Source organism: Chelonus insularis, unplaced genomic scaffold, assembly GCF_013357705.1.
Source record: "Chelonus insularis isolate UGA/USDA-ARS -01 unplaced genomic scaffold, ASM1335770v1 contig_88_pilon, whole genome shotgun sequence".
Classification (NCBI taxonomy): domain Eukaryota; kingdom Metazoa; phylum Arthropoda; class Insecta; order Hymenoptera; family Braconidae; genus Chelonus; species Chelonus insularis.
This window is the reverse complement of record NW_023276776.1, coordinates 684,425-699,933: the sequence shown is the minus strand read 5'-3', so window position 1 is coordinate 699,933 and position 15,509 is coordinate 684,425. Positions and strand designations below refer to the sequence as shown.

At 27.2% G+C, this 15,509-nt stretch overlaps 4 protein-coding genes and 1 long non-coding RNA gene across 6 annotated transcripts; 2 read left to right on the top strand and 3 right to left on the bottom strand.

The window, feature by feature from the left end:
- Window positions 1–88: 88 nt before the first annotated feature.
- On the bottom strand, window positions 89–2,052 carry LOC118072056 (uncharacterized). Its single transcript, XR_004690975.1, has 3 exons — window positions 1,823–2,052; window positions 1,275–1,466; window positions 89–502 (listed from the first exon to the last, which is right to left on the bottom strand). It is a non-coding gene; the product is annotated as an uncharacterized lncRNA (long non-coding RNA).
- Window positions 2,053–2,065: 13 nt separating this feature from the next.
- Window positions 2,066–3,551, top strand: LOC118072054 (leukocyte receptor cluster member 1 homolog). The gene is made up of 3 exons (XM_035091639.1): window positions 2,066–2,382; window positions 2,500–2,599; window positions 2,680–3,551. The coding sequence occupies exons 1-3, from the start codon at window positions 2,360–2,362 to the stop codon at window positions 3,451–3,453; spliced, it is 897 nt and encodes a 298-aa protein (XP_034947530.1). The 5' UTR covers window positions 2,066–2,359; the 3' UTR covers window positions 3,454–3,551.
- A 50-nt stretch (window positions 3,552–3,601) lies between these two features.
- On the top strand, window positions 3,602–5,671 carry Vps16B (Vacuolar protein sorting 16B). Its single transcript, XM_035091638.1, has 7 exons — window positions 3,602–3,963; window positions 4,034–4,193; window positions 4,259–4,574; window positions 4,648–4,675; window positions 4,741–5,127; window positions 5,211–5,387; window positions 5,464–5,671. The coding sequence occupies exons 1-7, from the start codon at window positions 3,877–3,879 to the stop codon at window positions 5,587–5,589; spliced, it is 1,281 nt and encodes a 426-aa protein (XP_034947529.1). The 5' UTR covers window positions 3,602–3,876; the 3' UTR covers window positions 5,590–5,671.
- LOC118072051 (bromodomain-containing protein DDB_G0280777-like) lies at window positions 5,606–10,010 on the bottom strand. The gene is made up of 10 exons (XM_035091636.1): window positions 9,799–10,010; window positions 9,376–9,601; window positions 8,371–9,298; window positions 8,029–8,251; window positions 7,873–7,951; window positions 7,548–7,782; window positions 7,261–7,461; window positions 7,138–7,178; window positions 6,604–7,054; window positions 5,606–6,507 (listed from the first exon to the last, which is right to left on the bottom strand). Exons 2-10 carry the CDS (start codon window positions 9,592–9,594, stop codon window positions 5,822–5,824), a joined length of 3,063 nt encoding a protein of 1,020 aa, XP_034947527.1. The 5' UTR covers window positions 9,595–9,601; window positions 9,799–10,010; the 3' UTR covers window positions 5,606–5,821.
- Window positions 10,011–10,541: 531 nt separating this feature from the next.
- cib (thymosin beta cib) lies at window positions 10,542–14,366 on the bottom strand. Of its 2 annotated transcripts, XM_035091408.1 has the most exons (6): window positions 14,196–14,366; window positions 11,894–12,056; window positions 11,655–11,768; window positions 11,217–11,330; window positions 11,025–11,138; window positions 10,542–10,883 (listed from the first exon to the last, which is right to left on the bottom strand). In XM_035091408.1, the coding sequence occupies exons 2-6, from the start codon at window positions 12,030–12,032 to the stop codon at window positions 10,855–10,857; spliced, it is 510 nt and encodes a 169-aa protein (XP_034947299.1). In that variant the 5' UTR covers window positions 12,033–12,056; window positions 14,196–14,366; the 3' UTR covers window positions 10,542–10,854. The 2 variants fall into 2 exon arrangements, with proteins under 2 accessions (XP_034947299.1, XP_034947300.1); XM_035091409.1 differs by lacking the exon at window positions 11,655–11,768.
- Between the last annotated feature and the right edge of the window lie 1,143 nt (window positions 14,367–15,509).

Below are 15,509 nucleotides of genomic sequence, written 5' to 3'. Positions count from 1 at the left end.
TCAATTATTGGATTAAGTAGATGATAAAAATATTTATTATATTTTTAAAAATATCCAATACTTTATTATAATATTAATTGGATTGCAATGAAGTGGATGAGAAATAAAGTGGTATAAAAAACGACATTTTTCTTGAATTATTTCAAGAAATTACGGAAATAATAGATAATAATGCTTGTCACGTATTACTAAAAATGGCAGTTCAATAAAAACACGCTTATTTTTTCCTTTCTATTTAATTCCCAATCTGTTTTTTTTTATGTTAGTAAGCTCAGAAGATGATATAATACAATCCTTAAAGAATTATGATCACACAATAGGTATTATCAATTGAAGAATTATACTCACAGGGCGTTACTTAGATCCAAATTACCAATAATTACAGCTTTAGTGTCTCAATTTATACAATAATTTAACGTTACGATAATTGGAGAAAACTACCGTTATGTCTTTCGGTAATTATATATTATAGTAAACTTGATAAATAGTAAATTGTAGATAACTACAGAAAAATAATTATAATAATGATAATATGACTATTTAAATAATTTTCATTGTTAATTAACAATATAGTGTTAAAAATTTTTTGCTTGTATAAAGAAATGTTTTTGATTTAATAATTATAAGTATGATGATTGAAATAAGCTGTTAAATTATTACTATAAAATATTTTTTCTTCCTTAAAGATTTGTTTTGTATAGTTTATGATAAATATAAATAAATATTTAATATTGTATCGTTGTATATGTAATAGAAAGAAAAACAATTTAAACTGTTTCTTGTAAAATATATAAGAAAATGAAATTTTTATAAAGAAAAAGTCTGTTCTTCAAATTGTAAATGAATCTATAAAATAAATAATATTATAATATGAAGTTGCAAAATGAAGAAGAAAAAAATATAAGTATAATGTATATTATATGATAAATACAATAAAGTATCTAAAGAAATAATCCAGTAAAAAATATTATGTTGCATATCTAGATCTAAATTTAAAGAAACTGAATTTCAAATGGTACGAATATACATAATATGTATATTCACTTTTATGAACAAGAAAAAAAAAGGCCGAAAGCCCAAAGACAAATTTCGATCTTAATCTGACTTTTAGAAACCATCATACATATAGATTCAACTTTATCCTAAGGCTCATGTCCTTTGTATCTCAAGAGATTTAGTAGGGTGACAAATGTTCGGATAAAATAAATAACTCAAACATTCTAAAAAAAAAATATCTCTTTTCTCTTTTATCCTTGTGTTGTTGTAATACTTACATGGGTATGTATATTTACATATATCTTGGATCCAAAGGCTGGCTCATGATCTACTTAATTTCCGCTGTTACAATTAATTATGATAAAAGTGTTTTCAATCATAGTGACAATTGACAAATGTGTAGGAATAAACTTTTCCGTTTTCTAAATTTTTTATTATTAAAATAAAATGTAACAACACTTTGATGAAACCTGTAAAATTTTGTAAACAAAATAAAAATATTAAAACACTGTGTTGTTAATTTGTTAAATTCGTAAATATTAGTTATAAAATTAGAAAAAAATATTAATTATATCGGAATATCAACTGTACGAAAATTCGATTGCTTCAAACAAAAAATATCTAAAATGTTTTTTGTATTTCGCACATTACGTAGCTGTTCTAACAGTTGTTGATTTTTTGTGTTGAAAGATAATTTTTTATTCTATAATTAATTATTCTTTATTTATTCTAAGTACTTTGTTTCACTTTTCAAATAAAACTAAAATTTCTTTGTTTATTACGTAAACAAAATTTAAATAATTAAATTGTATTTCTTAAGACTTACTATTTTGGCGGTTCTACATAAGTATTTTCAGGTTTTTTCATTGGTTTATTTGATCAGCAGAGCTTTTTCCTGTGCAAAAATTTAGAACGCACGTTGAAATTAGTGAGAAGCTACTCAATTAGTCGCCATCTTGGATTTATATCAGAAAGCAAAGACTGGCACTTGCGCACGTCGATAACACAGAAATTCTTCATTATCGATTGAAATAGAAAATACGCCATCTATCAATGATATCAGTAAATCCACCTGTTATAAACATTATTTACAAATAAAAAAAATATATACACTTGATACGTGTCAATAAAATGTAATTTGTTTAAATATTAGACTTAAATAAATAATTTCAACTATTTTATTGTCAAACAGTGAGACAATAACGTATTCGATTGTGAAAAAATAATTATAACCTAATGATATACATCGTACAAACTCTTATAACCTCTACATAATTTTCGGACTGTGAAACAATTTATTTGATCATTTGTTTGTTATTCAGTCATTATAATTAATTAGAAACTACAATTATTTAATAGAAAAATGAATATACTTCCAAAGAAAAGGTTTGTATACTATTTGTATTTACATGCAGAATTCACTAATATTAATCAATGACATTTCTTTCAGTACTTATTGTTTTTATTTATATATAAATCATCTATTAATTTATTTGTTTATAGATGGCACGTAAGGACACGAGAAAATATTGCTCGAGTAAGAAGAGATGAGGCTAAAGCTGCTGAAGAAGAAAGAACAAAGAAAGCTCGAGCTCAAAAAGCGGTAAAAAAAATTCATATGAATACTGCTATTTTTTAATTAATTATTATTGTTCTGAAAATACGATAATTAATGTTTTTTAGGAAACTGAAGCTCGAATTGAACATCTTAGACAACAGAGGAGAGAAAAATACGATGGTCGAGATCATGATGTACCTACGACTAGTCAGCTAACAGAAACACATGAGCATATTAATTTTTTTAAAGATCTAGAAGAAGGCAAAATTGATAATCACCGGCCAAACGCTGATCATGAAGCAGAAATAAAAGCTGAGAAAGAAAAATATGAAAAAAAAATAGGATATTTAACATACCTTGGACAAGATACAAATGAAGCTACAGGTGCTAAGAATTGGTATGATGAAATACCAAAAAGATTAAATGATCCAGAGCCAGAAAAGGAAGTTCAAGAGAAGAAAAAAATGGTCAATGATCCGATAAATGATATCAAACGATATTTACATATAATGCATTCATCATCCTCTTCAAAAGCTCCAGAAAATTTCGAGAAAACATCTAAGAAGAGGAAATTAGAATCTGACAGTGATAATGACAGTCGAAGATCATCTAAACGACACAAAAAAGACAAGAAAAAAGCAAAGAAAAATAAAAAAGATGAAAGAGAGTATGTAGAAAGTGATAAACCTAATGTAAACATTGAAAAATTACGAGCAGAAAGATTATTGAGAGAACAAAAAGAAAAGCTGAGAACAGAAGCATTGTTAGCTAAACTGAGAGGCGATCCAATACCTATAGTTGAAAAAGAAGAACCTAAACCTGCTATAAGACAAAAATATAATTCTCAATTTTGTCCTGACATTGCTAGACAGAATATTGAGAGAACGCCAAAGCGGTGATTTCAATTTGAACTAATCATATGCAATACTAACTAATAATACACGTACATGAATTTTATTCTGTAAATAATATATGTTAATTAAATAATAGTACTCAATCAATAATTCCCAACTCAATATATACACCATATATTCAATTCAAATTGACCACAAAAACAAGGTGGCACTACAGTCAACATCTCCTAACAAAGTAGAATGAATAATTATTCAATTAATAAACATTGATAATTTACTATTCATTTATACACTTTTTTAATATGTTTATCAAAAAAATCATCCATTCTTTAATCAATAAAAGTAGCTAGTATTATTTATTATTACAAGTGAACAGAGAATACAGTGTATAAATTGATATCTATTGTTTACAAGTAACTAAAATTATTAATCAATGTCATATTAATTATAAACAAATACAAGAAAATTATGTCGAAGATCGATATTTCTAAAGATGATGAAGATTATTGGAACAGCAGTGAACGACATTCATTTAGCTTCGATCAGAATTACGAGGTTAGGAGTTAATCGTCCATAGTAAAATGTAAATAAACAATATTCGTTTTAATTAAATGATTTTCCATAGGCTGATAATTTATTTGGAATTTCTAAAAATGGTACAGCTCAACTAAAAGCTGGAATTTCTAGCATTGATTTATCAGATACATATTTATCGTATGATTCTACTCATGAATCAGTTGCAAAGCCACTACTGTCAATCATATCTGAGCCTACATTAATGACAAGTATGTATGAATGAAACAAAAGAATTCAATTAACAATTACTATCTTATTATAATCTTTATTTTAGTTTTGGAAGCTGATAAAATTTATTTACCAAAAGAAGAAACAACAATTCATCCTTCAACTACTTTAAAAAAAATATTGTTAGGACAACCTTTTTCTCTAGAGAAATATAAATCATTATCTCATAAAACTGCTCTTCTCGATGCTGCTATACAGAGTAGTAATGGAAATGCTATTTTAGTTATTGTTTTATTTATCACGAAAACCCTTAAACCAACCTTGGTACAAAGATTACTTATGGATAGACCCGATGCAATAAATGTATATATTCACTACCTATATACAAGATTAAAAATTAACGAAATAACTGATTTATTGATGTGAGTATCTGCAATAAGTATTTAGAAATATTTTTATCAATTCTATTGAGCTGATTTTAAAATTAATTTTTAGGATGCAAGCACGATTTTTAGATGCTGCTGTAAGTAATCTTATTTTTATTTTATGTTTTAGTAAATAAAAAAAATTAATTTAATACATTTTTAGCTAGTAAATTTAATAGCTATTATAAATAATACTCGGGATGATAACAGACTTCTTCAAAAACTAGTGAAATATTTCAAAATCCATTTCACGAATCTATCAGATTGTAAGGAAATTCTTTTTGTCAAAAATTTTATAAAACTTTTGGAGTGGAAAGTAGCTGTTAAGAGTAGTGGAAAATACAATGGATTACCAGAAAATAATACAGTATTAGAATTTCTAAAATATTCTTGTCAAAATTATTGGAATATAGGAGAAAATGAATTATTATCACCAATGTTACTATCAAATCAGCATAGTATTACTCCTAGGCAGTATCAAAAAGTTGTTTTGAAGACTCGAGTATCAATACAAGCTTGGGATGATATTGACAGATTGCTTTTATCAAAGGTAAATCAATGAATGAAGTTTCACGACTTTTTATAACAATTAGTTTTTGAAATTAATTATCTAACATTCACTTTTCACTATAGGGATGGTTAGGAAGTGAAAAACTTCAAACAAACTTACCAATCGAAGATATTTTAAATATTCTACACCAAGGTCAAGCACCTACGTTCATTCTTGATAAATTTCTCAAATATGTTGATAACATCAAGAGAAGATTACAGCTTGCAAAAAGCTTTGGTTGCGCCAGAACTGTTATTCAAGTAATTTACTATAACAAATTAATGTTTGTAAATATTATTTTAAATTGAAATAACTAATTATTAATATTTGTGATAGATTTTTGGAACTCTGGGTGATAGAACTGCATTATTAGAATACAAAGATACACTTACGCCACAATCTGAGTCATATTTTTTGGCAGAAAAAACTCTTGAATCTCCAACAATTAGATGGAAATCATAAAAAAAAAAAAATAAAATATAATTGAAAAAGTAGTTTTATTTTTATGAAAAATTTATATAATTATTTATATATCTTTGAAAATAATAAAGATTAAGAAACGTTAATACAAAATATCAAATCCTTCTTTATAAGTACTTATAGAAAATACTGTAGGACCAGCCTTATTTGTTCAAAATACATCTCAAAAACTCAACACAGTTTTTTGGTAGAAGCTTTAAATCCAAATCTGAATTTAAGATGAAGAATTATTCTGAGGTGGTGGCATTGAAGAAGGAACAGGAAAATGTGGAGGGTAAGGAATGAAATGAGCTTGACCAGGAATGTACCAATTTTCTGGAGAATTCGGTGGCACCATTGTCGGAAATATTGGCTGCATAGGCTGTGGTGGCGGAGGAGATTGAAGTACAGACGATGGAGAGTAAGGAATTTGAGGGTAAATTGGAGTAATAGGCTGCGGATAATTGTCTAGATTTGGACAACAATAAGGAGCAATATTATTGCCTTCAGTAGAATCAGAATGTGATACAAATGAAACAGGATACATATTACCTGAAAGTGGATACATGTTCTCTACTTCATTAGAATAATATGGTACTCCAGTAAATACAGGTGGAGATTGGTGATTAAAAGGAACATGATGATTAACTGAAGACACTGGAGGATTTACTGATGGTTGCATTGGAATATGTTCATTGACTTGTCCTGGCAATATTTGATGATCGTAATTCTTTCTTTTTTGAATAAACTTTTGATCTTCATAATTATTATCTGCCTGAGAAGAATTGTTGTTTATGTTGTTGTTGTTGTTGTTGTTGTTGTTGTTGTTATTATTATTGTTGTTAATACAATGGTTGTTAAATGAATTTGATTTCTTTTGATGTTCATAGTGACAATTATATTTTTCCATTCGATTACGATCTAAACATAAAATGAAATAATTTTATGATTAATCAAAAAACTATTAAGAATTTTTTTATTGTTTGAATTATTAACGATTGATTGATAATTTATTACCTTCGTTTGTTTTTTTAAACTGTACAGTCCCTTTATTTTTACGAGATTCCCATTGTGTATGATTTATATCTCTATTTTCATTGTTTCTTTGAGAATATTTCGATTTATGATAATCATATGAATTAGTAGTTCCTTCATTGCGATTTTTATTACTATCTTGATGGAAGTCTTGAGAATATTTTCGAGGATACATATTTTTTGTGTTTCCATTTAACTTTGTATTCATTCTGTTATTGAAAACTCGTTCATTTTTACGAGTTGGTGAATGAGTTTGAGCTCGACTATTGTTATCATGTTGTTGAGAAGTGCTTTCATTTGATGATGATATAGTTGGTGAATTAATATGACATGGGATTCCCATGGGAGCAATATTTTCTTCATTTGTCATGAAAGTCGGTGGACAAGGTATAGGTGGGCTATTAGTTGCCCAAGCTTGATTATAACGGAAATACTAAAAGAGTCAAATTAAATCGTATCTTAGTAAACAATTTTAGGTGTTTAAAAGTAAAAAAATCAAAAAAAAAATTCCGTTACCTCAATTCCTAAATTATAAAAAAATCTCAATGTTGGAATGTCTATTTTTATTGATAAAGAAATATAGATTAATTAAAAAATTGTATAATAATTAATATTTAACCAAAAAAATAATATCTTTACCTGAATATGGAAGATCATTGCCATTTGAATCCACACTTACTTGAACGCCAAAATTTACTGGCTGATTACTACAATTAAGCATCCCAGTGATTGATGGTCCCATGAAATTGCTCCCAAAATAAAAGAAAGGAGCATATATATTTCCTTCTGGGGATACCCAGACAAGATTTAAATTTCCTGGATATGCAGACACAGGTCCAACTATAAAAATAAAATATTTTGTTAATTATAAACTTTTTCAGTTGTAGTTAATAATTAAATTAAACGATATAACTTAATATTTATACCAGAGTTTGGGCAATAATTGTCATTAACTATAGAAACTGCCGTTTCTGAGATTGGTATATTGTCATTACCATTAATCAAATTATTTTTAATATTTTTTTCATTCAAGTTTACGTGATTATCTTTATTATTCGGAACAAAAGATTTAGCATCGAAATGTTCTCCAGAATATTTTGAATTAATTATGGACTCATTGTTGTCTGATGAAGATAAAGGTGATTGAGCTTCGATAACATTCTACAAAAATATTTAAATAAATATCAGATACATGAGAATTTTTTTTTTCATATCAGAATATATAAGAATTAATAAAGTAATATTTAATACGTTCAAACAGTATTCCTGTCTCGATGAGTAATTTTCTGTATCCATTCGATTAATCATTGTCGAATCAGTTGTATTAAATCTACAAAAATTTATTTACGTTATAAACATTGTAATAAAGAAAACAAAAACTATTTATAGAAATAAAATAATTATTACTCTGAATTATAACGGCGAGAATTACTAGTTGTTGATGGTACAATTTGTTTGACATTAACTGAGTCGTTGCTATCATTTCCATTGTTAACATGGTTATTATTATTTTCATTATCTAAAGCATCCAAGTCAACGTGTGAGTTCAAGATAGGAATATTCGATGGATTAGTCACAAGGTTTCTTGGTTTACGAGCGTATGAGTTGGTTTGTTTCTTCCACTTTGAATCTAATAATAAAGCGCACCGATCAAGTAATAATTTAATGAATAATCTTAACAGTAAATACATGAATCAATTTATCAAAAGTTAATTGAAATAATTAAATTTTGTATTCTAATCTTCTTACTTGGATCAAAAAAGTTTTTCTTTGGTGGCACTGAGGAAATGATAAATGATTTGTTTCTTCTGGGTTCTTGTTGAAGAGGTTTAAGAGCTCGATAAGGCACGGTCTTTTTTTCCCCAAGCTCTTCAATGTAGACAATTACAGGCCCCTCATTCTGACTCATTTCTTGGATATGTCCAACTAATGATACAGATTCTTTTTTTAACCTTGATGGATTTATTTTAAGAGCCACATTTCCGTTATTGTCAATGTTTTCAATATTTTGGAGGTCTTTGGTATTTTTATTAAACCCTTCATCGTCATCATAATTCAATTGTACTAAGCATTTACCTCCTACTTGTAACTCATAATTATTCCATCTCAACCAACCTGCATTTCGTACTTCTCGTTTTATTTCAAGCCAAATATCGTAATCTATGTTCCGATAAATATTCGGATCAAGAGCTTTTGCTACTCTATATGGAAATGGTGTAATAGTTTTATATATTTCTATTCGATTTTCTTCTTCGTTAAAAGCCTTATTTACTTCATTTGACTTCTCCTTCACTTCAAAATGATCTTTTAACATGAATTTATTTTGGGAGTTATTTTGCGAGGGTTCATGTAGCATTTTTCCAACAGCATAGTCAACATCTGGCATTTGAAATACTTGCTCGTATAACAGCTTATATACTACAGATTGACAAAATGCTGCAACTGCGTGGGTTTTCTGGCTATAAAGACTTTCATAGTGCTTTGGAGGAGTATGACAGAGATATATATATTCATTGAAGCCATTGTTTGTCATTATTTTTTTAGTCATTTTGACACTGTTATAAATAATAAATTCTTTTTTATATAAAAAAGACATAGCTTCTATTTCATTACTTCCTCCCCATTCAGTTATGCAGGATAATTGATCCAGATAATCGTCAATTGAAATAGAAATATTCTATGTAATTAAAAAAAAACAATGATTGACTTGAAATAAATTCCAAATAAGAAAAATTTTAGAAAAATTTCCATTACCTTTTCAAATAAGTGTTTATTTTTTTTCATAAAATCAACACATTCTTTTCGTACTTTTATATGGTAATACTGAGTCTTATAAACGTGCTCACTAACTGCTCTAAAAAGACACGTTGGATCTTTTGGCGAAGTTTTCCGGACAAATCCTTCTTCCCTTAACCAATCGTCAATGGTGTCTATCATTATTTTTTTATAAAATTTTCTCGACGAAATTTCCATATTTACTCTATCGTCAAAACCGAACAATTAACGAAAAGATGTCAGAAATGTTATAAATAATAATAGAATAATTATATCAAAAAATATCTTGAATAATAAAATACATTGATTTTATGGAATAGTCTTTTCAAACACATGATGAAAAGAATAAGCGTCTTTGTTTGAGCTTTCATTGATTGAAGTATAAATTATTGTAAATCTTACCTGATAAACAAACTAACCGTTAATTAGCCTTTACTCAGTCTACTAGATAATTATTTGTATATCAATGAGGCTTCTTAATTTTCATAAATTAAGATGTTTTAGGATTTATACTTAATCCTATCAATGAAGAATCTTAAGAGCTATTGTGTCATCAGAGTTCATCAAAGATGAAGTGCAACGCACGTGTAGTACAGATAATGCAGCACATGATCGATCATTTATCGAATAATTGAATCGATTATTACGCAAGTCGTTAATCGAATTAATATACGCGGGAAAATTCAAACTCTAGAGAATCATTTTATTATATTGGATTTGTATCGTATCACTTTTACATAATAGTATGTATTATAATTATCATTATAATTTTAAATAATGAGCCATTTTTATTTGTAAATGCTTCAAAATATTTGAGTTTTAATTATTATTATTATTTAAAGGATAAAAATGAAAAATATGCTCATTCTTTCATTACAAAGATTTTTTTTTTTGCCGTAATCAAGTTATTATTAGGACAATATTCAGTGTATATAAATGTTAAAAAAGTACAAAAGCCTGTTATATAAAATATGATTCATATAAAAGTATATTAAATGCTTTGTCATTTACTGATCAATACATTTCTTTTAATTCGTAAAAATATACTGTTTTCGCCAATAAAATAAAAGTTGAAAATAATTTGCTCTTGATTATAGATTCATATAATAAATTAGGAAAAAGAGAGAATAATAATATCATTATAATTATTGATAGACTCGATTGATTCATTCTTACTCAATTAAAATTACATACTCTAACTCCTAAATAGCCCTCATATATGAATAGAAATATGAAAATACGCATGTCTAGAAATTGCACCAATTGTTTTGAATAAATACTGGCCAAATTGTTTATGTCTGTAGCCAACATTGTTGATGCACGTGTGTGTCTTCTGATATTATAAACAAATTATAAAAAAATTCACCGACATTGTCCTCTTTTTTTCCTAAATATAAAAATGCTGCTCGCACACAACCGGCATTTCTTTTTTTCTCGAATTAACACAGATGATGATATTTAAGCCATGATCTTCTCAGCATCAATAGCTAAAAAGAATGAAACAAAAAATACATTAATTGACTCATCACAATGCTCGTTACGATTTAATTAAATAGATAGTCTGTTAATTAAAAAGTAAATAAAAAATTTAACTTGTATAAAAAATTAATTAATGAGGTTATACATACTCTCTTTGGTAGGCAAAACATTCTTTTCCAATGTTTCAGCATGCTTCAACTTGGCTAGATCGAAGTTCTCAATACCAGAAATAAATTGCTGTTTTCCTTTCTCTTGCTCGATTGCTACAAAAAACATACCATTTAATGATGTATAAAATAATTATTTCTATCGTTTCAATGATTCGATTGGTGAAGTCTTACCAGTTTTATCAGGAAGAGGATTCTTTTCTTGAGTTTCAGTATGTTTCAACTTTGCTAATTCAAACTTTTCTATTCCAGCAATGAGAGTTTGCTGCGTCTTCTCAGCAGCAACATCTGAATATATAAAAACAATACATATTATTTATTTGTTAAATCAATATATAGTAAATAAAGCCGAATTTCCGATGCAGATGACCAGCTACGATGTGAAATAAAATACCCATGATAGGAAATTTAACAATTAATTCTAATCTAATGATTACCAGGAATATTAATATAATCGTTATTAAAGTACATGATACTAAAATTGATAAATGTTATCTAAAAAGTCCCATCGCACCACCACTATAAAATTAATGTTCTAAAGCTTTTTATATGAATCCTTAAGCTCCATATGATGCCTGAAATAATGATTTTTGATGTTTTTATACATTATACCTCCTGCATTGGGCAAAACAATTTTCTCTTTTGTATCAGCGTGTTTCAGCGTAGTTGTCTGAAACGTCTCCACACCATGGCACAAATCTGAATGTTGTCTCTCTTGTCGTACATCTATATTTGTTATTTAATCAGTAAATTAATTGTAATCTTAACGAAACTTTAAGCTTCTTAAATTAAAATATCTCTAGAGGATTAGATTATAATATTAAAAATTTTTCAATCATAAAGATACACACCTTCAGCAGAAGGTAACACATTTTTGATAGCAGTTTCAGCCTTCTTCATACAGTCATGTTTAAATCCTTCCAATTCACTTTTCAAATCCATTGACACTTTTGGTAGATCTTTTAATGATGGGCTATCAGAGTTTGCCATTTTGTAGGTATTATTTATTTAAATCTGCAAAAAAATCAATGAATTAAAATAAAATATTAGACTCATTGGAGATCATTTTTTTTTTTTAGAATGGTTTAACAAATTGGTAATAATGTTAACGAATTAGTAATACAGATATTTATATCAGTATGCTTATTTATGAATAAGTAGATAGTTAAATTGAATTTCTGAATCCGTTTAAAGAAATGTCGTAAGGATGAAAAATTAATGTGTATGTAATACTGTTGTATGTTGTTTACCCTTATATGGCATAAGTCGGCATGGTATATCTTCTATAAGGAGAATTCGAATGAGGTCGAGCATGTACCAAGTATGTACTTACGTGTACTCATAAGTTGAATACACATGGCTTTTAATAGCTTTTTTACCTGATCATTCAACAGAAACTACTGCAGTAATCCCATCATTATTACCTTCATCAACATCATAAAAAAATTAACGAATGCTATAGAAAACAAATAAGTCATGATTTTCATTACAGTAAATATTTGTTATTAATAATTCATTGAAAAATTCATTACCATTAAATTTTTTCTTCTAATAAAAAGTATATCACTGAATTTATTGAAATTAATTAGACATTTCTTTGTAATATTTTGAGTAACTTAACTGTTTAACAAAAAAAAAACATTACTTAGAATAAAAAAATGACTCATCACCTTATCTCTTTATCAGAATAATTTATATAGTTTAGTTATCAATGGAAATAATTTATTTATGACCAATAATTGATTAATTATAACAAAGTTTCCAATGAGATATTTGGTGTTTTCTAAAGAATTAATAATGACTTATTACTTTCCAGCAAAAAATTAATTATTATTTGTTCAACTAGCGTTAAGAAACGATTGTTTCTGCAATGCTTGAGGGATTATCAGGCTATTCAATCGTAAAGAAATCACTTATTGCATATAATTACAAATGACTCATCATCTTATTATGCTCAAAAAGGTAAAAAAAAATTAGCAATGCAGACAATTCGCTCGAGTTATACATGAAGTACAGCTGCAGCATTTTTTTGACTAGCCAAGCGTGTGACCATGACGGTTAACGAACCCTCCAATATCTTTGAATGTGTGGATATTCATTAGTAGAATATCGACCGTTTTTGAAATTTGATTATCTATATTCAACAGCTTCTGTTAATGATTCATGCTTCTTTAATCCTCTATCTATCTCATTAATTATGAAATTCAAACTTTCAATCTTCAAATAGCAAACTATTTGAAACATCCAATCTCAGCCTTGACATTGAAAAAAAATCTTATGCACACCAGAATGTGAGATATTCCAAAGATGATAAAAATTCCAAGTGGGGAAAAAGAATTATAAAATAAAAACATGAACAAGGAAAAAAGTGAACATATTCTAAACAATATTAGACTTGATAAAAAAAATATATAGAAGTATCCTTTTTTGATTAAAAAATAAAGATAATTATAGTAAACTGATATGACATATCCAATTTCCTTCAAACATCTTTATTAAATACTTGTGTGTATTTTTTTAGACCGTAACAGTAACGACGATTAACTGAACAATTCATTGTTTCTGATAGCAATGGGAGCATGACGGAAATGTAGATTTAAGAACATGAAATCTTAGAAGACATATAAAAAGAATCAATCAAATCTTACTATATCATAGAGAAACTTGTCTTTTTAACACATAAAAATTGTTTATTTTCACCCACGTTTGTGTTAAATTTATTAGAACGAATTGTATCAGGACACAAATTCTAAAATATCCTGCGGCAATGCATCAATTCAACCACGCCCTTGTTGCTGACTCCGACACATATATACATGTAGAATTTGGCTTCTTTCCTTCTACTTGTCTGCTAGGATTTTTTTCAAAAAAAAAATACAACGCAATATGAATCACAAAAATTAAAATAACATTAATTTTGCATTAATAAATTAATGAAATTAATTTAAAAAAGACTCAACCGAAAATAAGTCATGGAGATGAAGAAATGTCAATTTTATATCGAAGTTTAATAAAAAAAATCAATAAATAAATTTATCAAGTTTCTGTGGTCTGACGTGTTATAAAAATGACGTGAAATTAATGAAATCAATCAATAATTTTACGAAATGATGAATTAATGAGGATTGACGAAAGAAAAGGTTAAATACTAACCTGTTATTGATTATTGTATAAAAATTGGTGTAGAAATCAGACTTATAAGTTCTTTAACGTAAATGTTGGATCGAATATTTTAAAAACTGAATAACCTTGAGGCTAACTGAGCTTCGGTTAGCGGCAGTTAGCGGTTCACGGTACTTACTGGCATTCAGAAGAGTTTACAGTACACTTCCCCACTTCAACATTAACACACATCATCCACCAATCGGAGCACGACTTTTCAGAGGATCCCTACTCCTGCTAGAGTCCAACAACCCCTCGTATCGGGTGAAAGAGTAGCGGGGGGACGGATGTGTCATCCTGGATATTCCTTTTATGTCAAACTTTAATTCATTTTGATACTATATAACTGTAATTTTATGTACATTATATTTGCAGTGAGCATTCGATCAATATTATATATTATTTTTATCTTAATTAATTATAATTGATGTTTTTTTGGTGAATTATGATTGTTTAAAAAAATTGAGGTTAACACAAAAAAATCAGACGCATAGAATGACTCATGATAAAAATATCACATATGTGGTTAATCATGAATGAAATATATGCTATTTTTAAGTCACAGCACAAGATAAAATATCCAAATTGTAAAGATTACTTTTTTAAGGGGATAATTGTTTTGGTAAACTTCCATCTTTTTACTCACCTTATGATCAAGGACTTTAGCGAATTTTCGAAGGAAATATTTTTACTTTTTATTTTTAGAAGAGTACAAATTAATTTAAGTCTAGATTAATTTTTAAATTAAACTCAAAAGAGTTAATAATAAAGCCAGTTTATTTGTTATAATCATTATTTTTATTTCAAAATCTACTTTTAGATTCAAATACACATCACATATTCATTTACCATTATTATTAAGGATTTTTTTATACAATAAAAACAATTGTGGTTTGAAAAATAACATCTTTCTTCTATTCATGAATATTTTAATTACTTAATTGACAAATAATAGATGAAATTTGTTAAGAATTTAATTATTTAACATGTGCTATGTATAATTATTTAATGTATTAAGAGCCTAACTATGGTGCTTTTTAAATAAAATTGACGTGAAAAAATCCAATAAATAAGGAATGCTTTATCGAATTACCCAAAATCAATGTAAATGAACATATTTTTGCCTGAATTTATTACATATTCAATGAAAAAAATTATTTTACTAAAATTAGTGATAATTTCTAGTAATTAATGAATGATTTATTCACAAAATTATTGTGAAATCAATGGTGAAAAACCAGAAAGTATTATGTAAAATTGACTTTCATGGGCAGAATATAAAAATTAAATGAAAGAAAATAAGTA

Bases quoted from the DNA above. Each gene is read 5' to 3' on its own strand.
- LOC118072054 (XM_035091639.1), top strand. From the start codon at position 2,360: ATGAATATACTTCCAAAGAAAAG. The intron at 2,383-2,499 runs GTTTGTATACTA...ATTTGTTTATAG, and splicing joins AATATACTTCCAAAGAAAAG to ATGGCACGTAAGGACACGAG. The intron at 2,600-2,679 runs GTAAAAAAAATT...AATGTTTTTTAG, and splicing joins AAGCTCGAGCTCAAAAAGCG to GAAACTGAAGCTCGAATTGA.
- Vps16B (XM_035091638.1), top strand. From the start codon at position 3,877: ATGTCGAAGATCGATATTTCTAAAGATGATGAAGATTATTGGAACAGC. The intron at 3,964-4,033 runs GTTAGGAGTTAA...GATTTTCCATAG, and splicing joins GCTTCGATCAGAATTACGAG to GCTGATAATTTATTTGGAAT. The intron at 4,676-4,740 runs GTAAGTAATCTT...ATACATTTTTAG, and splicing joins CACGATTTTTAGATGCTGCT to CTAGTAAATTTAATAGCTAT.
- LOC118072051 (XM_035091636.1), bottom strand. From the start codon at position 9,594: ATGGAAATTTCGTCGAGAAAATTTTATAAAAAAATAATGATAGACACC. The intron at 9,299-9,375 runs GTAATGGAAATT...TTAATTACATAG, and splicing joins ATAAACACTTATTTGAAAAG to AATATTTCTATTTCAATTGA. The intron at 8,252-8,370 runs GTAAGAAGATTA...CTTTATTATTAG, and splicing joins GAAAAACTTTTTTGATCCAA to ATTCAAAGTGGAAGAAACAA.
- cib (XM_035091408.1), bottom strand. From the start codon at position 12,032: ATGGCAAACTCTGATAGCCCATCATTAAAAGATCTACCAAAAGTGTCA. The intron at 11,331-11,654 runs GTATAATGTATA...TTATATATTCAG, and splicing joins TGTTTTGCCCAATGCAGGAG to ATGTTGCTGCTGAGAAGACG. The intron at 11,139-11,216 runs GTAAGACTTCAC...TGTTTTTTGTAG, and splicing joins TCCTCTTCCTGATAAAACTG to CAATCGAGCAAGAGAAAGGA.